Source organism: Neurospora hispaniola, assembly GCF_033458365.1.
Source record: "Neurospora hispaniola strain FGSC 10403 chromosome Unknown B0T23scaffold_2, whole genome shotgun sequence".
Lineage (NCBI taxonomy): Eukaryota > Fungi > Ascomycota > Sordariomycetes > Sordariales > Sordariaceae > Neurospora > Neurospora hispaniola.
The window spans coordinates 1144820-1171547 of NW_026944407.1; the positions used below are offsets into that span (position 1 = coordinate 1144820).

General features: G+C 51.7%; 8 protein-coding genes across 8 annotated transcripts; 4 read left to right on the plus strand and 4 right to left on the minus strand.

The window, feature by feature from the left end:
* The first annotated feature begins 345 nt into the window (after window positions 1-345).
* B0T23DRAFT_68966 (putative synaptojanin-like protein) lies at window positions 346-4946 on the plus strand. The gene is made up of 5 exons (XM_062841650.1): window positions 346-2501; window positions 2552-3087; window positions 3136-3245; window positions 3297-3406; window positions 3462-4946. Exons 1-5 carry the CDS (start codon window positions 559-561, stop codon window positions 4861-4863), a joined length of 4101 nt encoding a protein of 1366 aa, XP_062695174.1. The 5' UTR covers window positions 346-558; the 3' UTR covers window positions 4864-4946.
* A 2813-nt stretch (window positions 4947-7759) lies between these two features.
* B0T23DRAFT_402136 (uncharacterized protein) lies at window positions 7760-8938 on the plus strand (the record flags this gene model as incomplete). The annotated part of the gene is made up of 2 exons (XM_062838643.1): window positions 7760-8399; window positions 8448-8938. 2 exons carry the CDS (start codon window positions 7760-7762, stop codon window positions 8936-8938), a joined length of 1131 nt encoding a protein of 376 aa, XP_062695175.1.
* Window positions 8939-10894: 1956 nt separating this feature from the next.
* Window positions 10895-11933, minus strand: B0T23DRAFT_69015 (uncharacterized protein). The gene is made up of 4 exons (XM_062841651.1): window positions 11635-11933; window positions 11411-11562; window positions 11227-11350; window positions 10895-11134 (listed from the first exon to the last, which is right to left on the minus strand). The coding sequence occupies exons 1-4, from the start codon at window positions 11764-11766 to the stop codon at window positions 11057-11059; spliced, it is 486 nt and encodes a 161-aa protein (XP_062695176.1). The 5' UTR covers window positions 11767-11933; the 3' UTR covers window positions 10895-11056.
* Window positions 11934-14839: 2906 nt separating this feature from the next.
* On the plus strand, window positions 14840-16053 carry B0T23DRAFT_393228 (14-3-3 domain-containing protein; the record flags this gene model as incomplete). Its single annotated transcript, XM_062838065.1, has 5 exons — window positions 14840-14851; window positions 15019-15026; window positions 15134-15487; window positions 15547-15634; window positions 15709-16053. The coding sequence occupies 5 exons, from the start codon at window positions 14840-14842 to the stop codon at window positions 16051-16053; spliced, it is 807 nt and encodes a 268-aa protein (XP_062695177.1).
* A 1420-nt stretch (window positions 16054-17473) lies between these two features.
* On the minus strand, window positions 17474-19328 carry B0T23DRAFT_373022 (alpha/beta-hydrolase). The gene has a single exon (XM_062836773.1). The coding sequence runs from the start codon at window positions 19097-19099 to the stop codon at window positions 17564-17566; it is 1536 nt and encodes a 511-aa protein (XP_062695178.1). The 5' UTR covers window positions 19100-19328; the 3' UTR covers window positions 17474-17563.
* A 477-nt stretch (window positions 19329-19805) lies between these two features.
* On the minus strand, window positions 19806-20995 carry B0T23DRAFT_373024 (uncharacterized protein). The gene is made up of 2 exons (XM_062836774.1): window positions 20256-20995; window positions 19806-20186 (listed from the first exon to the last, which is right to left on the minus strand). The coding sequence occupies exons 1-2, from the start codon at window positions 20639-20641 to the stop codon at window positions 20027-20029; spliced, it is 546 nt and encodes a 181-aa protein (XP_062695179.1). The 5' UTR covers window positions 20642-20995; the 3' UTR covers window positions 19806-20026.
* A 1653-nt stretch (window positions 20996-22648) lies between these two features.
* B0T23DRAFT_426089 (ribosomal protein L36e) lies at window positions 22649-23459 on the plus strand (the record flags this gene model as incomplete). The annotated part of the gene is made up of 3 exons (XM_062839957.1): window positions 22649-22699; window positions 22905-23005; window positions 23297-23459. The coding sequence occupies 3 exons, from the start codon at window positions 22649-22651 to the stop codon at window positions 23457-23459; spliced, it is 315 nt and encodes a 104-aa protein (XP_062695180.1).
* A 285-nt stretch (window positions 23460-23744) lies between these two features.
* On the minus strand, window positions 23745-25835 carry B0T23DRAFT_69103 (GLUT4 regulating protein TUG-domain-containing protein). Its single transcript, XM_062841653.1, has 2 exons — window positions 25502-25835; window positions 23745-25438 (listed from the first exon to the last, which is right to left on the minus strand). Exons 1-2 carry the CDS (start codon window positions 25636-25638, stop codon window positions 23983-23985), a joined length of 1593 nt encoding a protein of 530 aa, XP_062695181.1. The 5' UTR covers window positions 25639-25835; the 3' UTR covers window positions 23745-23982.
* Between the last annotated feature and the right edge of the window lie 893 nt (window positions 25836-26728).

Genomic DNA, 26728 nt, shown 5'->3' on the forward strand with positions numbered 1-26728 from the left:
TCTGAGCGGCGGCGGTACCTTTCCACATCCGTTCTTGAAGACCACTCTTGCTGTCGTGCATACTTACGTCGATATCTAAGTTTCAAACCTAATCCAATACCTCTATCGCCTCTGTTTGTACGCCTCGGCATTCAGTAACACTGGCGGTTTCAAGTCGATAGCCACTCGCCTACACTACATCCTACCCACGAAAGCTATCGATCGTCCTGCGACAACCTATCACCAAAGCTGCTTGAGCTTTTCAGGCCGCACGTCTTGCCGGTATCCTATGCTGCTCCATTACTCGCTCTCAACATAGCAAGGTCGCTTGGGCCTACCGTTTTGCTTCCCGCTTACTCGCTCGACCCTGATCAGAGTCGTCGACGTTGACCTCTACTATTTGAGAACAGCCCCCAGGAGCGTCGTACCAACTCGAAACCTTGCTGCCAGGTAGCCTCCACCGCGGAAGCGTCCACGAACCCACGAAACCCATTTTGTGAAGGGTCTCGACATGGGAGCTCTAGCATACGCCAAACCTCCGCCATAGTCAATTTGCATTCGAAGCAACTGCTACCGAAGATGGACTACAACAGTTCTACATCGTCTGCTCTTTGGGCGGGCCAATCGCCGTCTCTCGACAAGTCGAGCCAAATCCTCATCCGCGAATACCCTCACCGCGCGATCGCAATCGCCTCGGAATCCCACGCTCTCATTCTTCGACATAGTCAGAGCACAAGCGAAGCCATTGCCAATGGCTCTCTCGCCTCCGTTGCCTCCGCTCGTCCACGATCCGGCAGTTTCGACAACATGCCTTCCAAGTGTATGGTGGAATTCACACCGCGGACGGACAAGCTATTACTCGACTACCGTCCCTTGACATCACGGCCCATCTATGGGACACTGGGAATGATCTCAATCGGGCCGGACGTGTTCATCTGTGTCATCACCCAAGCCTCAAGGGTCGCTACTCTTCGTCCAGGAGAGACGGTGGAAAAGATAGAGAGTGTGCAGTTCTTCTGTCTGAACTCAGCAGCTTACGATGATGTTTTCATGCTAGATGTTCACGACGAATTGGATGCTGCGTCAGTATACGGCCAACCGCTGGGCCGGAGGGACCCAATGGAGCATCCATGTGTTGAGTTGCAAAAGCTTCTCAGTAACGGGACATTCTACTACAGCACAGACTTCGACATTACCAACCGCATGCAGGACAGACCAGCCGATGCCGTAACGTTTGATATCGACAATTTCGACGAGTCGTTTCTGTGGAACTCATACATGATCCGTCCGCTTGTGGAATTCCGCTCCAAGCTGCAGGAACAGGAACGAGATGCGTTGGATGCCTCGCGGATCCTGACGTCCGCGATTCGAGGCTTTTGTAGAACATGGGCCATCCCTCAGGCCTCAGCTCCTTTGAGGGCTGCCAAGACCGGTCTCCCTTCCTACTTGACCATCATCTCGCGTCTGTCCTGTAAAAGGGCAGGCACAAGATTTAACTCGCGGGGCATTGATGACGATGGAAATGTTGCAAATTTTGTGGAAACTGAGACGACGTACTGGAGCCCTTCAGGCGTTGTGTTCTCATATGCTCAAGTACGCGGCTCGGTTCCAGTCTTTTGGGAACAGCAAGCCGGGCTGCTCCCAAACCAGCAGAAGATAACCATCACACGATCACCGGACGGAACGCAACCGGCATTCAACAAACACTTCTCTGATCTGGAGCAGGCATATGGTGCTGTCCATGTGATAAACCTACTCAGCGTGTCGAAGCCAGGAGAGTACGAACTGACGTCGTTGTACCGTGCCGGTATTCGGAACTGCCCCCTTAGCCGGCCAGAGGAGGGACAGTCACGCGATCATGCTCTCCTTAGAGCTACCGAGTACGACTTCCATGCTGAGACAAAGGGACCCCAAGGTTATGAGGCAGCAAATGAGATCAGGCGTTATCTGGAGGGCTCGGCCGACGGCTTCGCATATTACCTGGCCCACGAGGCGGATGACGGCGAAGAGAGGGCGGGCTCCGATAAATGTACATCTCCGCCTGGCCAAAGCCGCTATGTGGTCGTGCTACAACAAGAAGGTGTTTTCAGAACAAATTGTCTGGATTGTCTCGACAGAACGAACCTTATTCAGACGATAGTATCACAAATGGCGGTAGAGACTTTCTTAGGCCATCAGGGCGAGGGTGCTGCGTCGGACTTTTGGTCACGACATGCCAATCTGTGGGCTGATAACGGTGATGCTCTGTCCCGTATATATGCCGGCACCGGTGCTTTGAAGAGTTCCTTCACTCGGTCAGGCAAAATGTCTCTTGCCGGAGCTATCGCGGACGTCCGCAAGTCGGCTACCCGACTATATGTGAATAACTTCACGGACAAACAACGACAGATGACCATTGATACACTTCTTGGCAGAATGATTGGTCAGGGGCCAGTTCATCTATATGACCCTATCAGTGATTACGTGTCTATGGAACTACAACGGCGAAGCAACGAGTTCTCTACAAATGAAAAGATTCGGATGTAAGTTTGACCTTTGTCGATTTGGTGTCGCACGATGCTGATGTAGACAGTTTAATCGGAACTTTCAACCTGAACGGCAAGACCGATGGTATCGACGAAGACTTGTCGGCTTGGCTTTGTCCCTCCGAACTGGGCGATGCTCAACCCGAAATCGTTGCGATCGGGTTCCAAGAAATCGTCGAACTTAATCCGCAGCAGATTATGAACAGTGATCCAACCAGAAAGCAGTTGTGGGAACGTGCGATAAAGGCTACTCTGGATCGACACTACAACAGAGCTGATGATGAGAAATACGTGTTGTTGAGAAGTGGCCAGCTCGTGGGCGCCGCATTGTGCATCTTCGTTAAGGCCTCTGCTCTCCAAAACATCAAAAATGTCGAAGGCAGTGTCAAAAAGACAGGGCTTTCGGGCATGGCCGGAAACAAAGGAGCTGTTGCGATCAGGCTTGATTATGCAAACACACCTATATGCTTCGTGACAGCCCATCTTGCTGCCGGTTTTACCAACTACGAGGAGCGCAATAGAGATTATACCACGATCAATCACGGCCTCCGATTCCAAAGAAATAGAGGGATTGACGATCATGGTAAGCTGACCACTCACACAAATTGGCGGGCATGACTGATACCTGTAGAATCTGTCATATGGTTTGGGGACTTCAACTATCGCATTGGACTGAACCTCGAAACCGCCAAGGACCTGGTCAGAAAAGGAGCTCTTGAGGAACTATATGCGAACGACCAGGTGGGTCACCCAATCGCTGCGCCTTTGAGAAGTTAAGCTGACCTCTTGCAGTTAAACCTACAAATGGTGGCCGGGCTTGCGTTCCACTACTACTCTGAGGCACGTATCACGTTTAACCCTACGTATAAATATGACATTGGTACCGACACCTTTGATACATCGTAAGTCCAACAGTTTGATATTCGCAACGACCATGGCTTCTAAGAATCTACACAGGGAGAAAGCACGTATACCGGCGTGGACGGACCGTATTCTAAGGAAAGGTCACAACCTCCGCCAGTTGTGTTACAACTCAGCGCCCTTGCGATTTTCAGACCACCGGCCAGTATATGCCGTCTTCGAATGCACCGTCAACATTGTGAACGAGAGAATTCGCAACAAGATCAGTCGTGAGATATATGAACGCAGGAAAGCAGATATTGGCGGCGACATGGCCAACTTGGCTGGGGATCAGTCCGACGACGAGGATTTGATTGGATACGATGCCATCGAGCCTGGCCTCCCCCCAGCCAGCTCCGATCGACAGAAATGGTGGTTAGACAATGGCAAGATGCCCCGATCAGCCATCCAACCACCAAAACCCGAGAGCCCCGCCTTCCAGACTATTCTAAATCCCAAAAGGCCAGCCAACCCTTACATGCCCACTGACGAACCTGACTGGGTCAATATTCCGAGATCTGAGTCAAGACTTTCCTCCTTCTCGAGTCTCTCAACATCACCGTTTGAACATGTCAACCATTCGATGCTGCTCTCGACTTCGGCGTCAAACTCGGCACCGAGAAGACCTCTCCCTCCTCCATTTGATCCATCGAACCTTCCCGCAAAGGTTGGGCGGTTGCAACTCAACGAAGACGGGAAGAACGGCAAGTCCGATACTCCTCCACCACCCCCTCCTCCACGAAGGCAGACCGGTATGGGTGCTCTGGGATCCACATCGGGGCCTGGCATGACCACTTCACCAGTGACTAGGAAGCTTGCCAATACGGCAGCGACAGCAGGAGCAGGACCAACACAAGCAGCAGCTACACCACCACTCCCGGTGCGCTCGATGTCTGTATCGTCTGAACACACCATTAAGCAGAAAGCTGCGCCACCGGTAGCCAAGAAACCTGCCCATTTGGCAGCACCATCATCACCGGGGTCCAACACTTCGGCACCTGTGCCTATCGAGGACATGATGACACTCAGTAAGTGGAAGCCTCTCCAGCCAGAGTGTTCTCCGAACCTGCCTCTCTCAGGATTACGAGGATCCTTAGCCAACGGAAGCTCCACGTCTCTATCTTCACTCAAAGATAGAACTGGGGATAGCAGCGTGCCGCTGCAGCCGTCTCGGGGCGTCAATACAAGCACGGGAGTTGCGCCTCAGGCACGGTACACGCCACCTGGAGGTGTAGGTCTCATCGGGATGGCCGATCTTCGGCAAAAGACACAGGTTCCAGGACGGAAGCCTGTGCCTATGTCTGCGCTTGCGCCAGGGCCAGCACTTGTTCAGAAGGCGACGAAGCCTGAGGCGCCGCAGCCGCCTCCGCCCAGGAAATCACATACTGTTAATCTTCTGGATGATGATGACAGTAATGGCATTCAGATGGGAGGATGGCAGGCACTGAAACCTTCATGAAGGAAGGACTGCACGGATCCACAGGACTTGAACCGAGGTAATAGGTTTTTGAATTAGGATTATGTTAGTAGTTTTGAACAGCTTTTGGTTATAGACAAAGAAGCATGAGGCGCGCATACATTATATACGTCAAACACTTCCTATTGCTAGGCTTTGTCTCTTCAGATGAGGCGGGAAAAACAATCGGACATAAAGTGCATGCTGAGTTGGAATCATAGCAGCCTCCTGAGTGCGCCTAGAGGGACATGGCAGCAAAGTAAGGCAACTTGTGCAGCGAGATCGGGTCGATCAGGACATGTAATCCGATGTCCTCTCAAGGGCTTAGATGGACATATCCTCGCTTCCGCTGACATCCTTCAATGCACGTACGATGATGCTGATATCAATTGTCGTTAGATGAGCTGGCGAGGGCAATCAAGATAATCGATGGAGCCGATGGAGTGGCTGTACACTGCAGCATACATATGTAAAACGCATCGGAGGATACCTACGCGGGTGATCAGGTGAGTGGGCGTGATGGCTGATGACCGACCGGGGTCGAAGACTTCAATGCTCTGCTTCAACAAGGGGGTGCCAAGACAGAGCCACACAGTACCGGCAAATCTGCCGCGGTGATCACGACGAAAACACCGCGAGATCCAGGCAGAGTCGCCAAATTGACAGTGTGATGATGTCTGGGTGGACACTGTATTTGTGCCAACACTGCAAGGACGCACGAGTGAACGTTAGCGAAGGGTGCACTGACATGTACGTCATAGCACATGCCATGTTCCTGTGTCTTGCATCGCTCTTCCAGGGCTTCTGCAATTCGATGGGCGGAGTGGACGAGTGACCGACCAGAGTGAGTGAGTGACCACCGAGCGCCTGCTTTTTTTTTTTTTTTTTTTTTTTTTTTTTTCTGTTTAGTGTACATAATGTCTTGGTTGTCAACAGCACTCGCCCGCCCAAGCACACACACCGTCTCGTACACGATGACCCTCTTAGTGCCTTGCCCCTATCCCGGATGATCCCACCCTTCATGTGGAAAAATAGGAAGAGACGGCGGCTGCTATGGAAAAGGATACAAATAAGCGACAGTCCATCATCCAACCTTGGTACCCGCCCAAGCCCGAAACCAACCTGGAAAAGCGTCTGAAAGCCGAAGTGGCAGAGCCTGTCGAGGAATGCCAAACCGAGACTAAAAACTAACGACCCAACCACTTAGACAGTAGATTAAACTCCTCTTTCATATCCCGGACATTTTAGGTCCAAAGACAGGGGGTCTGGGAGGGTTCATCCGAGTCAGGTTATCCGGTCGTGTCAAGTCACAAATCGCGGTTCCTTTCTCCGTCCAATCGGAATTCCCTTTTGTGCCTTCCCAGTCAACGTACCTCTACTTTCCTTTCCAACCTTGTCGGCCTCCCGCCTTCTGGCACTTTTCAACTTCAACGAGGCTCGATCTTTTGCAACTCCTACCGGGTCGCACCGAGACGCGGTTCCGCTTTTCACTCAGACCCTCACTCATCCCGCCATTCTATACTTGCTTGCGTCGAATGACGGGAACATCGAGTCGATTTCACCCATCATTCCAATTTCCGTAGGTGCAGGGCAGTGCATCGCAGCATACCTAACGCAGCGCCAGCGGTTGCAGGGTCGTGTGCGATCTCAACCCCATCTTTGCATCTTCCCAGTCCCAGTCATATCAGTTCTCCCCCCCAGTGGGCGGGCTCCAGCTTGCTAGAGGTCCGGCAGCCAGGCACCCTCTCAGCTGCTCTCCATCCATTAGATCGTGACCCAACAGACCCCATCTCTCATCAAACCGGAAGGGGGGATTCCACACCGCCGTCACGGGCCACGGTCGACCAAGGACGACCAAGAACGAGAAAGCGGGCTCCTCTAGCTCCGCAAAACCAATCCCAACTTGAAGACTGACTGGCGACTCCCTCGAGCGATTTACCATGATGATAGCGACTTTCAGCTGATCACCTAGTTCGCCCTGTCCGCTTTCGCTCTCGTTCAAGTCATCAATGCCCTAGAGCCCCATTCTTCATACCTTCTTTTTGCCGACTCCGAAGTCCCAAAAAGTCGGGGATACACCCACGTTTAAATCTTGAAGACCTCAAATTCTCTTATTGCGCACAAGATGGCAGCTACCAGGAAGTAAACGTCGTCTGCCTCTCTATCTTTCGTCCGGCCAACCTGGAACCCGAGCATTTGGGTCATGCCGAGGGAGGAAAACAACCGATTCTTCACTCTACCTATTCGCTTTGGCCTGTTTGATCAACGTCGCAGCAATCTCAGCCACGATTGCTCACTTGAGCCGTTGTCTAATTGACGATACAATCTGTGAGCTTTGTACTGGCGATTCAGATTGCTGCTTGCGTCACAAGCAGTCGCAACTCCCTCACCATCATCGTTCGGTATTGACCACATAAACGCAAGCACCGCGGAGTGGCCGTACAGGTTTATACATTGCATATCACGGCACGAGTGCAGATCAACGACATCGAGGGGTAGAGAGATTGGTTGGGTTTGGTTGTTTGCTCTCATCACAAGCATAATCTTCCATCATCATATCGACCTGGACGACTTTCCCTGCCGACAATCACATCAAACTGTGCATCTACTGTTATTGCGCCATTTCTATCAATCTCTGAATCCCGCCTATACCGAATTTGCCACGTACTTATTCGTCGATCCAATCGAGCCCTCTTGCGACCTCATCTATCATACGATCAAGCACCATACGATTGCCCCAAAGAACTACATCACAGTTCATTTGCGAGATCTAGTGTTTATTCGGACCAACCCTAACCCACCCTCTTCCCGGTTGGCAGATCATACATCCCTGATCTTGAAAGCCCATCTCCCTATCGGTAACCGACCATCGCAGATCGACCAACGACGAAAAGCGACAATGAACCACTCTTACAGAGCCGTGTCCTCACCGGGAAGGCTTTCGATGCCCAGCCCCGCTGCTCCCCTCGCCCTTTCAGATTTCATTCTCCAAAGACCACTCTCGCCATATTCCTTTGCTTACGATGGACAAGCGGCTGCAAGCCCAGACGCTACCTTGGCCGAAGGCGACCACCAATCGTCACAGCCCCAGCTACTGGGCGAAACAAGCAGAACGAGATCAGCAGCAACAGTACCGATGGCCAAGCTAGGAGGTGATAGTCCGGCCAAGTATCCGGGACTTTCAACCGTCTCGATTGGTGCCCCAAGCCCAAGTCAGGAAGCTGTACGGAAGGAAGAAGGAACATCGGAATCTCTGTCAACAATGACACCCTTGGAGTCTCCACCGCCCGTAACGGCTCAGAACTGGTTGGCGACACGTCAACAAATTATACCCGGGCGCAATGTCAAAAAGGCTGACTGGATCCGGGGATGGAGCGAGTCTGTCGTTAACCTCGGGAATACGACATATTGTTGCTGCTCAGAAAGCTTCACGGCCAGGGGCCGCGGATGGAAGGGCAAAGGGGGTGATCTCACGAGCGGGGTGCGAGCCATTCTGCCGGTTACTAGATCCTCCTCTGGCGGCCTTGACACCGCAGTGAGTATGTGTCGCAATTGTCATCGCCCAGCTTCGCCGACCCCCGCAACAGGAGATTTCGGCCCGCTCAATGTTGATGAGCCAGAAGAGAAGGTTGGACGGAGCACGCGAACAGAGTTCACTCGGAGACTCGGTGGACTTCTTCGCCGGGTCATGCCCAGTCGAAGTGACAGCGACCGCCAGGTATCACAGAAGCATTTGGACCGGAATTTCACCGCCAGGTCGACGCCCGTGAGCGGCGCCTACGGTAATAGACAGCAGAAGGCCACGGCGTCCCCAGTCAAACCGTCGCGTCTGTCCGGTTTCAATGCTATAATATCGAAGGAAGCCCCTGATAACCAACCGAAGATGACAAAGAATTCATGGTCAACAACTCCAAGACAGCCAGCCGTCTTGAATGGCACTCGCGGAGGCCATAACCAGCTGCAGTCAGAATCAGACGAGTCGAGCGATTCTGATGACCCCCGGGCAAAGATCGGATTGAAAGTCAGCTATGCACGTCTGCAGCGGGCAGCGAAACTGTTGGAGCGCAACAAGTCATGACGGACATATCACGACGGATTGGAGAGATAAACATCGGCCGGGTCTGATGCCAGATACAGCGGGCCCGGCGGCGGTGTTTATTCGAATCAGGAAGGAGCTTCGGCCCAAGGAACAATGCAGCATAGCTTCATCCACACATCTACCGGGCGAGAGCGAACTAGAAGCGGAGAAATATAGACAGCACACAGCATGCATGGGGTTAATACGGCGCAAACTGGGGTAATGCTCTTTTCTGGGGTGTTTGTTAGCCCACCAAGCTAAGATCGATGTGCTTTGTATGCTGGAGAAGTGGAAGGTAGCATCAGGAGATCGGCATTTTGGAGAGGGGTGAAACGCGTGAAGGAATTCATGGGTGGCCATCAAAGGAGCTTGGGATATATAACGGCGTATTCACACTTGGGATGAACAATCCACGAGTGTCGTCTCTTAATTTGTCTTTTGAGTATTGGTAAGGAAGAAGGGAAATTGTTTAGTTGTTCGGCTGGCTGGTTCGGGCTGGTTTTGATACCCCTGTTCATTCAATGCATACATATGGCATATATGGGAAAGGGAATGATGCATTGCGTTGGAATGTCAGATGGAAGAAGGACAATATACTGTACTGACTACCTGCACTACACAGACCCTGTATTAACATCACGGTTACATGGATATAATTATGTTACGCTTTCAACTATCTCCCGAGAACGCTTGGCTCATGGTTTGGAACGCTTATATCTGTGTCCAGAGCGTGGTGGTCTGTGATGACGTCTAACATGGATTATCTCAAGTGAAGTATGTACGGATTGCTGAGCAGCTATGATGATGATCAAAGAAGTAGCGAGTAGATACCTCTTTGGGAACATGAAAGGGCAAGACGATTTGACACTGCTGGAAATGCTCCTTCTCTTCTGTGATTTTCTCCGTGTTTGCTGTCGAAGTAGAGGACTCGTAACAGGTTACAGCGAGATGACTGAGCAGAGATTGGAGGACTATGACTTGTGTGCATGAGAACGAGAGTGTAAGTAGACAGTGGATGCTGAATCAACTGGATGCAGACTCGTTCCTTTATTTTTCACTAGAGAACCTTATCAAGGAGCCTAAGCCAAGGTGAGAGTATTTGCAAAGAGGTTATAACTAGGTTCTAATCCACTCAAATATGTTCTTTCTCCCTCTTCTAAATGTCCTCTTGTCAGGTCTGAAAGTGCCTTCTTGTCTTTCTCTACTAAATAGATTCAGGCGCATTGATCCCCACAGTACAAATGTATAAATATGTAGTTGATTTCTAAAATTTCTGGGCTCATAGCGTAGTTGTCTGAAGGAAAGAAGTGCAACTGAAAAAGATGTAAAAGGACTTATATCAGAAAAAATACTAACTTTGTTGACAATGCGTATTAGAATTTGCAAATCCAGTCAGTATTGATGCAATAACTAGGTACCTTGAAACCCAATCGTGAAAACACTCGCGAAGTTTGAATGAAAGAGGACTTGCTATGCGTTATAGGGGATTGAAGTAAGTCTGATAACCCTGCCTTTAACTCCCTTGGGATATTCAACTGTACTATATAGATCAATCTGCCTTGCGGTATAGCAAGTCGTAGGGTAGAATGTGATTTTAGACCTGACAAGTAGTTTAGCTATCTCCTGCCTTTTTCCTCTTCAGTCCTGTCCTGCCCTTCCACCATCGATCGATCGTATCACGATTGTATAAATAGAAAGTAGGAGTCAAGTGAGTAAACTATCTATGCACTGACAGCGTTTCAGTCGCTGTTCCAAGTCCACAATCAGTTGATGAGCTTTTGACAAGGTGAAACGAATTACCATGTAACCAAAGAAAACTTGACTATTAACTACCCCGAGCCTCCAAGCTGGTACATAAACCAGAGCAAGATTAGTTGACTACCACCGTTCAACTTGTCTAGCCCAGGCGACATATAGACCAAGACCAGAAGGAAGAGACAATGAGCGACGAGTGAGCTGTGCTGAGTGTTTCTATGTAATTAACTACCTGGTAAAGATTCCTGAGTTATATATGATAGACACAAAAACCCAAGTGAGCTTCTTTATTCGCCGCGCAATACCGATGTTTAACCATCCTTCTAAAAGTGCGGTAACTCACGTCATTCATGCGTTACCTTCTCATGGATGTGAAAAGGCTATGTACAATATCGATATTGACCATGGAGACCCTATCATGATATTCCATATCTGCCTAATCTGTAAGTGCGGGTTGGGACAGATATCAGCGTATCGTTCTTTCCATGACCGTCTTAGGGACAGGAGAGATGTGCAGAAACCAGCTCACTCACAACTTGAACTTCGGCCCGTGAACTTGGGGTTGACTGAACTGGAAGAGCCTTGGGTAGTGTCACGAGGACGGCTGCAATCGATGGGCGCGCTCTATCTCGAAGTGAGTGACTGCAGATAAACGCCCTGCGTTCAAGAAAACCTCATTAGACGAATCGAAGGGCGGAAAACCCGGTTGAAAACTACCCATTTCTACTTATTGTTGTGACGACGTTCCCCTTAGTATCCGTTCGTCGACGTCCCTGAGCCATGATGGCACATGGCGATAAAGTCGAATGTAGAATCCGCAATAACAGAACCATGATATTTGTACTACAACTGAAACAACGACACGACGCCTAGACTCATTAAAAGGTCAGGATAGGGCCATCCGAGGTTCGCTTTTCGTCACGAATTGTATCAACCCTCACGTTAGATAGAAGTAGTTTTCCTTTGGACTGGAGCGTATCGTGACATTGCTGCCTGTGCCTTATGTCACCATCACCACAACCTCGCGCTAGATTCAGCTCCCTTGAAGCTTTGGTTGTCGCTCGCAATCTCATTGTTGGAGTCGCGTGACGACTGACCTAAAACAGGGGAGGGGGTTAAACATGGTTCCCAGTCTGTCCAACGAATTAACAGCCAAGCCGTGGCAGTTGGCGTAGTGTAGAGCCATGGAGGGGTTTATAGCCAGGCCATCAGCAAGAAGATGATCTTTTTAAGGGGGGGGGGGGGGTGGGCGGGTGTACAATACAGGACTGTTGTGTTGTTAGTTTGGTTCTTCTGACGGGGCCAGAACAAGGGTAGAATAAGGCTAATCTAGAGACTTCATTGGCCTTAGGAAGATACCTAATAACTCGTCCCCGTCTGTAGAGGTTTGACAATGATCAGGATTCTCAACGCTACAGAAGTATTTTTCAGCCCCCTCCAAAGCTTTCGGATTTAACTTACAGCATCTACATAGTATCCGCGAGACTCTCGGCAGCTTCCCCAAGTTTAGTAGGCTTTTGGCTCTTCTGTACCAAACTAAAAAAACAAACCAGGGCTGGATTACATGCTGCCAAGTAGTATGGTAGGGATTATTAGGGGTTGTTTAGGGGTCCCTGATGATCTTGTAAGGGACAAGGCCAGGGTGATGAGCGAGGGAGATCCGAACTGGGTACCAACAACTGCTCGACCACAGAGGATGTAGATCCGGTCTGATAGATTGGTCCCTGACCAACATAAGAGATAACGACTGAGTAACCATCAGCCGTTCGGTCTCGCCAAACACAACATCCAAGGATGTCTGCTGTGAAGGAGGGTTGTAACACAGGGCTGTGTTGTGTACACTGGCTGTGACTGGATGACTAGGTGTATTGCATGATCTCGAGGTTTGTCCATGCCAGAGCTTGGGAAGTACACACACCAACAGGACTGCCTCATGTATCTCCATAGCCGTGGGGGGAGGGGGGAGCAGCAAATGGAGGGGGCAGGAAGCAGAGCTTCGAGATCGAGATGTCCAGTACATAGTGAAGAGTAGGTGCACTACCAACCAACCTCAAGGTATACGTAGCGGGGCGCAACGGGAGCGGGAGGTTAGCGTTTGGTGAGCAACCCGCCCGGAGAAGGCTCGCAGTCTTCTAGCCGTTTCCATGTTCCCTCCTTTTGCACCCAGTTTCTGCCCAGGAAATGATCGCTGGCCTAACAAAGTTGGAAACGGCCAGAGGACACTGGCTAGGTGCCGCGAAGACCCCACTTTGTCGCTCGCTTCCGAACAATGATACGTACATGCCCGATGGAACGACTGGGACTTGTAGATAGCCTCAAAGCCAGAATTGTCGGCCCATTGTTGTGACAAGTCCACTAGATGAAGCGTATTTTGGCAACGATTTTGGACTCATATTATGATTCCTTTTCCTGCCAGGTGATACGAAGACGATAACATGGAAGCCTGAGAAGGAGAGGGTTGAGCAGCCGGAGCGAGAGGATCGATTGCCGCCGATGAACAAGGCGCATGAGAGCAAGCGCACAGGCCAAAGGGTACTTGATAGGGGGTTACTTATTGGTTGAGGTAAATTGGAAAATTGGCCTGCATTCTAGCATTGGCACGAGACAACGTGTGCCATGCGGTGACAAAGAGGCAGCGAATTGGGAACTCCCTGGCGGTGCTAGTTCCGGGAAGATGAGGGAGGGGCTGCCGATAGCGGGGCTCTGAGTCAAGGTTCCAAAGACTCCAAACAGAGCACGCCGTCCTTATCCCGATATCCTGCTGGGCCGCTATCCGGATGTGTGCAAGACATGGCAAGATGCAACTGCTGCACATGGAAATGCCGGGCTTGACTAGCGAAGACGTCGACGATGCCGTCGACCGCAATTCTCTGGCCGTGTCAGCCTGGCCAACATGGGGAATAGGGATAAATCGCCAAGACAACCCATGGTGACGGGAATCCGCCGCGGTGGATGGCAAGTGGACTCTTAAGACATTCCTGCCAATGTATGTAGTGTATAGGTAATATTAGAAATGTGACCTTTTGAGCCGCCGCCTGGCTCCCGGTGGACAACACACCAATGGTCAAGAAGGATAAATGAGGCTTCAGAGAACTTCACCTCGGGGTGGGGGCGACATTCCAGAGCGTGATACATATCATGGACTCCTAGTATGCAAAGAGGTTGCAAACGCAAACAGCTCGCGAGCCTACTACCGAGGTACAAGCTGAGGCCCATCTGTAAACGTGAAAAAGGTGAAAGGGTAGCACATAACTCCAGCTTGTGGGTTGTTGTGTAGTCGAACGAAGCATGCCACGCCATGGATCGAGGTCATGGATGCTGTGCCGTGCGGACGGGGAGACTGAGAGAAAGTGGCAGGGCAGTTGAAGAATCACCTCTCACGATCCAATCCCCCTCAACGTCGGCCACGGCCACCATTACTCGCAGCACCACTGCGCTGCAAAGAGGGCAAGTGTGAGCCTGATGAGACGATGCGGCCTGGTTCCCTGGTTTGGTTGCCAGATTTGGGAGCCACGGGAGCTTTTTGGTTTGGGCCCAACCCCAACTCACCTCCCCTCTCCGACCTCCGAGAACGTGGCTGGACTCGGGGAAGACGAGAGAACAAGGCGGACCTGTGGATGTCGGAGTGCGTGAGTGAGTGATCCCAAGATGCCCCGTGCGGTACTTAGGGTGGGCACACGCAAATGTCAAGCAATCGCGTGGAGGCCACTCTGATTCTCGTCCCAATTGCCCATCCACCTGTTAGCAAGAGACTCCAGGCCCCTTGCCCGTTTGGCCTGGTCACCGCCAGAGCTGTTCGGGCGGCTAGGTCTCTCGCTAGCAGCCAATCGTCGTTTGATTCCACCTTGGCCGAAAAAAAAAGCAGGCCCCCCCCAGCACGGCTGGCTCGCACTAGACTGAGCGGGGATCGGGGGAATCTCAGGCCTTCTCCCTAAAGCCAAAGTCCCTTTGCCTTCAACCCAGCGACACTCCTTCGAACCTGCCCGCCTCCCAATCTTATCACGTCACAGCCAGCAAAGCAAAACCACCGTAGTCTTCCGGTTAACCTATTTTTTTTCTCCCTCTCTTTCCGCTTTCTCCTCTTCCATTCCCAATTTGCAACAGTAGCGATCTTTTCCGCGCCCTATACCCAACCCAATCAACATCATGGCCAACGAAGTAAGTCAGCTCCAGCCCGCCGTCAACGCCGGCCTTCGGGCGCAGACGGCCTATTCCCCCATTTCTCGACACCGCCTTCCCCTTGGCGCCGGTCATGGCCAGCAGGATCGCTATGCTTCCGGCAAGGTGCAACACATATGCTAACGTTTGCCTTGTTCTTGGTGTAGCGCGAGAGGTGTGTGTGATTCCGCTGCCTGCTGCCCGCTGTTCGCGCGGGCTTCGGCATCGGTGTATCTGACCCCACTGGCGGCCTGCGTACTGACGACACGGTGAAATCAACAGCAAGACTTTCCTCGCCCGCCTCTGTGAGCAGGCTGAGCGTTACGATGAGATGGTCACCTTCATGAAGGAGGTTGCCAAGCTCGGTGGTGAGCTCACCGTTGATGAGCGCAACCTCCTCTCCGTTGCCTACAAGAACGTCGTCGGCACCCGCCGCGCCAGCTGGCGCATCATCTCCTCCATTGAGCAGAAGGAGGAGTCCAAGGGCTCCGATAAGCACGTCGCCATCATCAAGGAGTACAGGCAAAAGATTGAGACCGAGCTTGAGACCGTCTGCAAGGATGTCCTCGAGGTCCTCGACGAGGCCCTCATCCCCCACGCCGCCACTGGCGAGTCCAAGGTCTTCTACCACAAGATGTATGTATATCCGGCCAAACCCCTGGCCTTGACGATAGCTGACCGGTATCCAAAAACAGGAAGGGTGACTACCACCGTTATCTTGCCGAGTTTGCTTCCGGCGAGAAGCGCAAGAACGCTGCGACCGCGGCTCACGAGGCTTACAAGGTACGAGCTTCTGAAAATTCGCGCGATTTGCTACCAATGCGCTTTTGCTAATTGGGGGTTTCACTGCCATGCAGAACGCTACCGATGTTGCTCAGACCGAGCTCACTCCCACCCACCCTATCCGCCTGGGTCTCGCCCTCAACTTCTCCGTTTTCTACTACGAGATTCTTAACTCCCCTGACCGCGCCTGCCACCTCGCTAAGCAGGCTTTCGATGATGCCATTGCCGAGCTCGACTCGCTGTCCGAGGAGTCTTACCGCGACAGCACCCTTATCATGCAGCTCCTCAGGGATAACCTCACTCTCTGGACCTCGTCCGATAATGGCGAGCCTGAGGCCGCTGCTGAGGCCCCCAAGGCCGAGGAGAAGGCTGAAGAGAAGGCTGAGGCTGCTGAGGAGAAGGCTCCCGAGGAGCAGTAAGCGCATTTTTCCAGACCGTGGTTTCTTTCGCCATGACGGGTGCATGCCCTCGCTGGTCGCCTGAGGTGTACCGGAGTGGCACGGGAACGCCCGTCCTTTGCGCAACTGGTCTCGTGTTGCTTCTTGACTATGATAGCTAGGATTTTTGTAAACTTGAGCTGGGCTTTGTTCTCTCTGGACTTGACCGGCTGGCGGATGGAGCGTGAAATATGCGGCACATTGGCCATTGGCAGGACGGGGGCTTCGATAAAGGAAGTTGGTTGATGCCGGGGGCCACTGAAATGCAGGGCATGATAGTCGTTTCCTATTCTCTTATTATTATCCTTTCCCTGTTGTCTTTGTCGTCACGCACCTCTCCCTTCCACCTGCTTTTTCTCGGATGGGAAGAGGGTAAGAGAAGGAAACAAGAAGGTCTCTGTTTAACAACTTCCCCCCTTTCCCAACAAAACGCCAAAGGAACGATACCATTCCACTTGGCGAGGAAAACAAATGATACACCAATCAGAGATATATCCCTGTCCTCTTATGGGGACGTTCACGTACCATGATTGTTTTGCGGTGCTTTTAAATGCCCTTATATTACCTCCCCTCGCTGAAAAAGTTCCTTTTGTAAACTTAATGTAGACTCAGGAGGATCAGGCCTTGATATCTTTATACCATCGGTGCGGAAAAGAACATAATCATCGTTCCATTCTCCGGGGCATGAAGATGGTGTGCCATGTAGAGGGTCACGTCTAATAGCGGAATGGATCAAGGCAGACACAGCATATCTAATAACCGCACAAGGATCCAGTCAAATTTCCAATTCATACCTCTAGACCACAAGGATCTTGCTGGATGATAGCCGTCCCACGATAACCGTCCTCGATAAGAAATTCCAGGTGACGGCCTCCTTCCCGAACCCAGCTCTCGGGAAGATATGCAATTCAAGCGGCTCTTTCCATGATCATCTATCAGCGCAGACGATGTTTCTTTGGCAGTATGTTTTGACCAAGGCAACGATGATGAACATGCTCTTGCTCTTTCAATCAGTTTTATGCTCCTCATATTCTGTCCGAAAAGCGACTTATCCTGCGGATCATTGTCACAGGATCCTTTGGCGTACTATGGTTGCCTAGATAAGTTCACACATAGGCCATCATCCAATTGGGATCTAAGATCAAATCATCCCGTTCACTCATTGAGATATTGTGTTCAGCACAAGAAACCTTTTACTACCTGACGCTTAATGTATGCCATCAACTCATTCAAGTGCATTTGTCGTGATAATGCAATACCCTATAGGAGTCCTGACACGTTTGTTTTTTTTTTCCGAGGAGTTTCCCAAAGCCCAGTTAACGCCCGAACACCAGCTCATAATGTCCCGTAGCCCTAGAAACAAATATGTGTATCGTCCATAATTTGTGATGAGCGCCTTCCGAAAAAAAAAAAGGAAAAAAAAAGAAACAAAAAAAAAAAAAGAATTGCGCGGTAAAAGAAAAAAGTCAGGCGTATGCACCTACTGCAACGTTCACAACTCGCCGTCACCAAACACAAAAGAGTCTTTCGTCTGCGTCAAGTTATACTTCTCCCTTCCCCAATCCGCCGGGTCACCGCCGGGGACGCACAAACCCAATCTCCAAAAGTAATCTCGGTGTGCGAAGAAGAGCTCCCAGAGCTTGAGTCTGGTGGGGAACAGCCTGTTTGTCTTGGACGTGAGTGCTGTTGCAGTTGACTCGCCGCCGATACCAACACCGTCATTCCCAGCACCAGCATCGCTACCCTCGTCGCCGTCATCACCATCAACAGCAGCAACAGCAACAGGATCCCGATGTTTAAAATAGGGATCAGTCCCCTTGGCCGCCGCCAGCGCTAGCAAGTCAGTCACCTCCAGCAAACTACCATCAAACCATCCGCCGCCATCCGAGTTCTCAGCCCCAGCCATACACTCCGGATCGTTATCGCCCCGACACAACCGCAGGTCCTCGGGAGCAGGCGGCAGGTTCAGCTTGGAAATATACACTTCGCCTGCGTGCGAGCGGTATCCCCATTCTGTCAAGGGCAGGAGGGGCACAGGATCGTTGACGTGGGTTACGCGGCGGTAGGCTCTGGTTTCGTGCGCGTCATTGTCCTCTTCAATATCAAGACCAAAGGCCTTATCCAGATAATCCACTAAGGCTTGGTTACCGATGCGCGGTTCGCCAAAGGTCGTCACCTGGACGTCTTGCCAGCCTAGCGATAGCCGAATCTCCAACGCGGCGAGAGCGGCGACGGCCCCGCCGAGGCTGTGTCCGACCAGGCGAACGGGATAGTCGGGGTGTTTGGCGCGGGCGGCTTTGAGGGCGGGAAGGACGTAGTCGCGCGCGTTACGCCAGGAGGCGAGGAAGCCCATATGGACTGTGCAGTTGGTGCATTTTTCATCGTTGTTATCGCTTCTTCCTTTTCCAACATTCCTATTCCTGACCCCAATGTTATCCTCCTCTTCCTCCTCCTCCTCCTCCTCATCATCATCCGGTGCAGGATAAGGCACGTACTCCTGCGGCACCGTGCTCAGATCAACAATCGTGTTAGTGATGCTATACGTCCCGCGAAACGCCACAATAATGGCCGGCTCGCTGATGACCACGGTCCCGCCCCCGTTCCGCCCGCCCCTCTTCCTCTCGCCGTGGTCGACCGCGATGTATCCGCAGCTATCGCTGAGCAGCAGGCCCGTGTTCCAGGTCCGCTCGAGCTGCATCGAAGGGAAATCTTTGCAACGGGATACGCACGAGAAGGGCTTGGAAACTCCGGTCGTGCCGACGCAGTAGGTGATGTCCACCAGGCGAGCCATGCGCTCGAGGGAAGCGAAGAATGGGAGAGAGACGCCGCCGCCTTGTTGATGGGGCGGACTTGGGATGTCGTGAGCGTAAGGTCCTCCATCAATATCTCGGGTATGGCCGTGGAGTGTAGCTAAGGGGTGTTGTTGAATTGAGTCTCTTGGGACGGCTAACGGGTTTGCGAAGACTCTCTCAACAAAGTGAGATGTGAACGGAAGGAGGAAGAGGCCAAGCTGGTGTATCAGATGCATTCTTGTAGATGAACAGTTGCATGTTCTGAATGATTGTAAAGCTGTCGAGCCTTTTCAAACTAAGACTCACTGATATCGGAAGGCTGGCATAGGATAAGCATCACAAAAGGAAGATCGAGAGGCCGGCTTTTCATTAGAAGAACTTCTCTTGCACAATATGTCGGCCAAACATGGTCCCCGGGCGGCGAGAACGTACCGCGTGACCAACACTGGACCAGTGACTGATGAGCGAACCGAGAAAAATGACCACGACGTACGTAGATGATCGATAGGGCGGGGGTTCAGCTGTTGTTTTCCTTGGAATAATATTCTAGGATTAAAAAGTTCAATGGTCAGGGCTCGAACAAGAAAGCGGACTCGCGATGTAGAATTGTGTGAGATTCTGAAATCCGTTGCAGCACGACGGAGTTCTAAAATCGAAGAAGTGGAGGTGATGATTGAGTTGGGCAGAGCAAGCAGAACGGAAGAGGGAATACAAAGCGGAAGTGGTGACGTCGAATTGACTTGTTCCAGGCTCCCACGCTTCAGGGACGCCCCTACACTGCAGTTTCAGAGGTCAGATGAACGGGACGGGAGTTGCATGCCTGCCCGTTGTGGAGGGGGAGCATAGGTAGGTAAACAGGGGGTCGAGAGGGGGGTAAGCGAGTGCCGCCGCTGCAACACCCCGCAAGACGTCGGAACTTTTAACAACTTTAACTCGACTTTACACCTCTTCCTGTCATGTCATGCAAGGGGAACCTGGAACCACTCCCTCACTGACGACCAACACCTTGGACCTAGTTTGATATTCATGTGCTTTCATTCCTCGTTAACTATCGTTACCCGTATCCCATTCATTGCTCACCGATTACCGCCTATAATTTATCCCATTCTTCATAGGCACCCGTGATTGCCCTTGTCTCACGAATCTGTTTCTCTCCCCGGGATCTAATTTCCTCCTGGGGGTGCGATGGGGTCGAGAGCAGTGAAATTTCTGAGGATGGCAAAATCTAGAGAAAAGCATTGCGACCCTTCTCCGAACGCGGTAGTGTTGCTTGTATCGACGCAGCTGAGCCTGGGGGTGAACTGGTCCAAGGCCATGAAGCCCCTACTTTCTTTGTTAGAGTCGGATCTGATGGTGATGATAAGTACCGCGCGTCCCCGATGGGAAACTTACGATTCTGCTGTATTGGGGCATGCCAGCTCGATGATAGACAGCATGCTCGTCTTTTGGACCCACTGGAATTGCACGGTTGGGTTTTCGCAAGCATATCTGGGGGCCAAGCCCTCTGGTCCTGCGTTTGGCTGGGTTCCATTGTAGTAACAAGACGTTTCGATCTTTGTCTCGTTGTCTGCGTATTGAAAATCGACGACAATTGGATGGGTATTGTTATTCTTTGGTGTCCAGACCTGGAGCGACGTGATTTTGTAGGATTCTGGGAACGGGCATTGGTCATCGCGTGAGGAGAGAGACTTGATCTTATTCCCAAACGAGGGCATCGAGGGCAGAGAAGCCACAAGAGGAATAAGAGCCACGAGGGTATGCAGGTTCATCATAAGCATGTTGGCGGTGTGAAGTCGAATATTCGAGTAATCCTGCTGTGTAATGGGATGTCTACGTCGTGTGGATGGATGCAGGTGTGGTTTATATCTGCTTGCAGTCGTGTAGAATCGCAGACACGGAAGGAACAATGTCAGAAACTAAAATGGTTCGGGAATGAATAAATGAGCTCATGCCTCTACAAAGGCAGGAAGAGTAAATCCATTGCTGTTTTGCCCTGCCCCGTTACTCAGGCATACGCAGTAGGGAACGGTGCAGGGAACGGAATGCTGTGAGGTAGATCGTCTTCACACCGGTACACCTACCTTGAAGATCCAATCCACACAGCATTCGGCAATGAGGATACCTGTAAGGTCACACAACCCGGTGACAGTCAAAGAGCACTTACGGCGTACCAAGAAGTGGCTATCCGATCTGCAAATCTGGCAGAACATAAAGTACTGAGGTGGGCAATGATTGGAAGTATCAGGCGCAGATCTGGCTGCCGTGATCCGGACAAGACAGATCAAGTCTCAATACGTGTACATGCCCGCACATCAGCTTCAGTCAAGCAAGTTGATACACAGCATGCCGAGATATTCGGTATTATGCTCGGTTGAGATCGGTCTTCCGTTTCTCTCCTTTGCACGGCCTCGGAAAATCTTGACAGATTCTTAGTCTGGCGTGTTTGAAGTATGCGTATGCCACGACATCCCCGGGACACCAAGGGAGTTCGAGCTCGTTGAGCATGTTGCCGACTGACCCTGCCAGGGGGAGTTCATCGGCTAAAACGCTTCTTGACAGCACTGAAAGTACCATGCTTGGCGCAAGACCTCAGTATTCGAAGTTCGTCATGGTGGAAGTCCAAGAAATACCGAGAAGGAGGGAATGCCGCGAGAAGAACATATTTTCGGCTATTGGTGCTCCCAAACCGTTTGCGGCTCCATAGCCTACCCGTCCTACGAGTCTACGACTGCTCCATCTATCACAACTGGCAGGCTTGCGTGCGTTATCCAACAACTACTCCACAACCCGAGAGTTGGTCCAGGGTGACAGAGCATCTGCGCTACCGCTCCAATACGACCTGTCCTTGTGATCTATGTAGGGTGCACACACCATGCAGTGAATACAAGGTCAGAACCACCCATAGAAAACTGAGCTCGGGTAGCTAACCCGAACCGTTTTCGGACTTCACTAAGGTCATGCTCTTTGAAAGAGCCTTTTCCGGTTGGCCGTGGACCCAAACAACCTCCGGACGTGAATGGTAGAAGAATACGGACCGCACAAACACTGTCCCAACGAGGCTGGGCGGCTCCGGATAATAGTCTGGCAATGAGCTCTCCATAACCCTGTCCGACGATATCTCGTATACATCCGTGGTGCCGACATCGTGACACCGAAAGTGAAACCTGCGAAGGGGTTTTGAGTCCGGGCAAGTGTTTGCCTTTGCCGAGTGTAATGGCCTTGGGGTGGTACTCGGAAATGACAAAAAGAACTAGTATGCCTAGTCCTGTCTGTCTCGAAGTAACAAGATGGCGAGGCAACGGTCTTCGTCTTCTTCGTATGAACAAGCTGGCTGTCGAAGAGTCCTCTCGACATTGGACAGGGCAGTGCAGAGGAATAAGTAAGGCGAGTGTCACGCTGGAGGCTACAAAGGTTGCCCTTGCGGTTGAGGAGTAGTTATTGATGCATTGTGGTGTTGATACTGGTCGTAACCAGGAAGAGATCGATGGTGTCACTGAGAGAAATAAGAGTTGAAAGTCGGCGAGTAGCGCTGTGTGGGCACGGGAGAATGGTGTTTTCGCTTCAACTTACATAAGCCACAAGCAACGATTGCACCAGCCACAAAACGCGATCATTTCCCCCCCGCACACCAGCCACACCCACAGAACATTTCCCACTTTTCGGGCGGGTACTTCAAAAATCAGTCGCGAACTTTTATTCTCCCAAGTCCCCTCGACGTTCAGCCGACGATTTCGAGCATCCGACAACCACCCTTTTCGGAATCACCTCTCCAACCAACCATCAAAATGGCTGCTGAATCCAAGACCGGCCTCGCCGTTGGCCTCAAGAAGGGTCACGTACGTCTCACCTCGTGGAGGATCTCTGCGTTGCCTTCCTGAAAACAAAAAGGGAAATCAGGGCTATCGCAGACGATGGACACTGCATTTACCCTCTTGTTTTCAACAACCCCAACACCACCTTATTACGCCGAACGATTGTTCGAGAAACGAAGAAAGGAACCGTGATTGCTAACCGGGACTCTACTCTTTTACCCAAATATAGAAGACCACTGCTCGTGTCTCCAAGCCCCGTGTTTCCCGCACCAAGGGTCACCTGAGCAAGCGCACTGCTTTCGTTCGCAGCATCGTCCAGGAGGTTGCTGGGTACGTTTTACCAATTCCAATTTTGTCAATTCGAATCATTCGCGCCAAGCAGCAGTTATCTCGACAAACTCGATCAAGCACACATACACCAGTTCGACTGACGGAAGATGATGGTTCGTTGGGTGGATTACGGACATACAAATGTGTACCCGTTTCTGCAAGACATCGCAATCTCCATTGGAACTATTGGACCGTACGCTTGATCGGGTTTGAGAAGGGGATTGTTGGGGCGCATATGTGCAGATATCCGCTTGAGCGAACTCACGCTAACTTTGCGCTTCCACACTACAGCCTTGCTCCCTACGAGCGCCGCGTCATTGAGTTGCTCCGCAACTCCAAGGACAAGCGTGCCCGTAAGCTCGCCAAGAAGAGGCTCGGTACCTTCGGCCGTGCTAAGGCGAAGGTTGAGGACCTCCAGCGCGTCATCGCTGAGGCTCGCCGTGCCGGTCACTAAATTGGCTAATCCCAATGTATGGACTGCTTGGAGAGTGTGATTAAAAATACCAAAAAGGATTTCTGCCTCTTGTCTTTTCTCTGGCATTATTTGGCGTGACGTTGGTTCGTTATGTTATGAATCGTATCTAAGCGTGCCTCCCCCCCTCATGGAATGGCTACGAAATAGCTGGCCTCGGGGAATAGAAACGAAATGACAACAGCTTGAATGGCAAGATGCTGGATCACGAACAAACTACTTTCCACTTTCGGACTGCGTGACTTCACATTTGCCAACGTCAACCCTGCTGGGTGCCATGATTGTAGGATATTAGATGTCCATTGCACTTTATCAGGTCTCTGCTGCCAAATTCGACGGTGCATAGAGAAGCTCTGGCATATTATCCAGTGTACCCTCTTATCATATCTTGTACATTTACCTCTCAGCCAACGCCTAACGATACCCATGATGGCCAGTAAAAAGCTTGTATAAATCGGAAGCATACAATGAAGGCGTCATCCAACCTAAGGTCGTCGGGAGCTGCTCATTTCCTACCAGGCAGCTTGAACAATTTTCCCAACTTCTTCTTGACAGCATCGGAATCCAGACCATGATCACCCTTTCGCTTCACCTCTTGGCCGCTCGATGACGACTGTCCAGCTTGGACATCCTTCTCCTCTTCACCCTCCTCCTGTGAGACATCCGGTACTACTACCTCTCGCGCTCGGCTAGCCACACTGCCCTTCAAAAAAGGCGCCTCGCGCGCCTCCTGCGACGCCGCTTCATCCCATACAAGATTCAACAGTGCCCTACCCCGAAGCTTATAGTCCGCCACTAGCCTCTTGTTACCATCTTGAACCGCAACGATTGGATGCGTGCCGGGGAGGATAAGGCGGAAAGGCTGGTCAGGATGGGTCATGACTCCCTTGACGGCCTGGTATAGGAAAGCGCCTGTGTGCTCCGGGGCAACTGTCCACTGCGCCGATGTCTGGTCCGGGAAACGGATCTTGATATCGACCCGCGTGACCTTGGCGAGCCGAGCTGCTTCCTCGGCCGCATCAGCCGCAAGTTCGGCATCGGACTTGAGCCGTTGGTTTTGCGCCCGTTGCAATAGCTGTTGTTGCCGTAGCTGAGCATGGGCGATGGTGGGCTCGTACACAGAGTCCTCTACCTGAATCCGGGCAGCGATGGGAGTGGTAGAGGACGGGGCATTGAAGACGCCCGTAGGCACAAGGGGGTCGCTGGGTTCGCTGATAGTGGTCGTGGTCTCTGTAGGAGGAATGGCAGGAGGAGCGACTACCTCATCAACGATGTCCATTGGATCGGTCTTCGGGACTGGCTCCGGGGCAGGGGCGACCGGGGCCGCGGCTTTGGTTCCCTCTACGGAGCCCGTCTGTAGTTCTGGCTCTGCTAACGTACTCTCCTTGATCGGCTTCGGCCCAGCAGCCAGAGTAAGATCTTCTATAGGTTCCTCTATCGCCGGCGCTGACCCAGTTGCTGGAGCTGAAGGCTCATCTGCCTGTGTCTTCGGTTGATCTGATTCCACCTCCTTGAGGTATTGGCCGATATCCTGCATCGCCTCATACAGGGTCTTCTCGGTTTCGCGGAACGAAACCCGCAGAACGATGCTGCCAGAATTAATACCACATTGGGACAGTGTCTTCTGGAGATCCTCCATCGAAGTGTACTCTCTGCCCATGATACTCACCACTGGCGCCTCGAAGTATAACTGACCGCTGGTTCCCTGAGGGCCAGTACTACTCTTAGGCGTGCCTCTGCCGGTCAGGTTTAACCCTTTCTCCGCAACCTCGAACTGCCGCATAACCTGCCACAGCGTCATGTCACTGGATAGCTTCTTCGTGTACCGCTGACCGTTAACATCGAGGGCTATCGACACAACTGCTGCGCTCTTAGACTTTTGCACAAGTTCGAGCTTGGCGCCAGACACGAGACCTGACGTCCGGAAGGGACCAGACAGATCGATCAGCTTCTGTTTGTGCCTATATGCAAATGTCAGTTCAACATGTTTTGGCAACCATGCATCATGGGGCGTTCGTTCTCACTTAAGTTGGTACTTGTCACTGTTCAGGTTGAACTTTTGACAAGCTTCCCCCAGGACATCGACCATGTAGGTTCCGGGCGTGACTTTGATTTTCGTCCTTCTCAAGTCCGTAGAGAGCACTTCAACGTGCGCCGACATACTGGCGGTTTGACTATGATTGTGGGGGATGGTGAGAGAAGACGTGAACAATGGTGCCCCTAGCGTTGAGCCGGCGCAACAAAATTGGTATGATGAAGGTCGGTCTGGCTGTGACGCTTTATTGTTCAAGTGGTACGAGAAGGCCGAGACTTTGTTTTGTGTTGACGCTGAACTTGTGAAGCTGAAACGATTGAGTCCTTACAAGGAGTAGTTACGTAGTTGCTTGTGGATGTTATGTTTGGCGGCTGTTCTTCAGGCAACCCCGCGTAATATAATTGGGAAATATCAGTCCACAGCAAGGAGGGGTTATAAGGGTTCAGGTTGAGACGAAATTGGATGATGGAAAGCCTGATATGTGCTCTATCAGATGGTAATATGAACGCTGAAAGTATCGATGGAAGGAAGTGATATGAGGCGGCGAGTGAGTGTCGTGTCTTCAGGTCACCGTCGTTTCGTGGAGTACACAAGATGTATAGTGAGCTTTCCGAGAGCTTCCACGGCTGACGGGCATCTTGTAAGGTCAGGAGGGGCAATTACGCAGTACGTTTGATGGCAACACCGGGCATCCACCCAGCAACGGGGAAGGGGAGAAACAGCCGAATGGGTAGCTCCTGCCACCTAAGGTACAGACTGCTACAAACCAAATCCTAGCATCGCATGCCCCGTGCTGGCAGCTACCTGCCTTGGTAGAGTACCTTGAGGTTACCTAGGTAGGTACTTGTACAGAGGCACCAGCACCCAGCAGAACCTGCCCTGCCAGGCACCCTTGTTAGTGGACACCACCTCCATCTAGTCCTCCGCCCAGCCAGCCGCGCCAGCTGCGTGTTGCCTTGCCCGGGCCTGTCCGTCTCGTCAACTGGAGCTTCCCTTGCCCGTTCGAAGGTGAGCTTGACAACGGAAACGGCAAGCTTTCCAACTACTCTCACCAAACATCACCATCACATCGCGAATACCCCTCACGGCGAAGACGAACAGTCCACCCTACTTGGACCATACTGCAGCAAACGTACCAGCCCCATCACCGAACATCACTTCGTCATCCGAGCCAGCAACTATCACCACTTGCATCACATCCCAGGCACAAGATGGT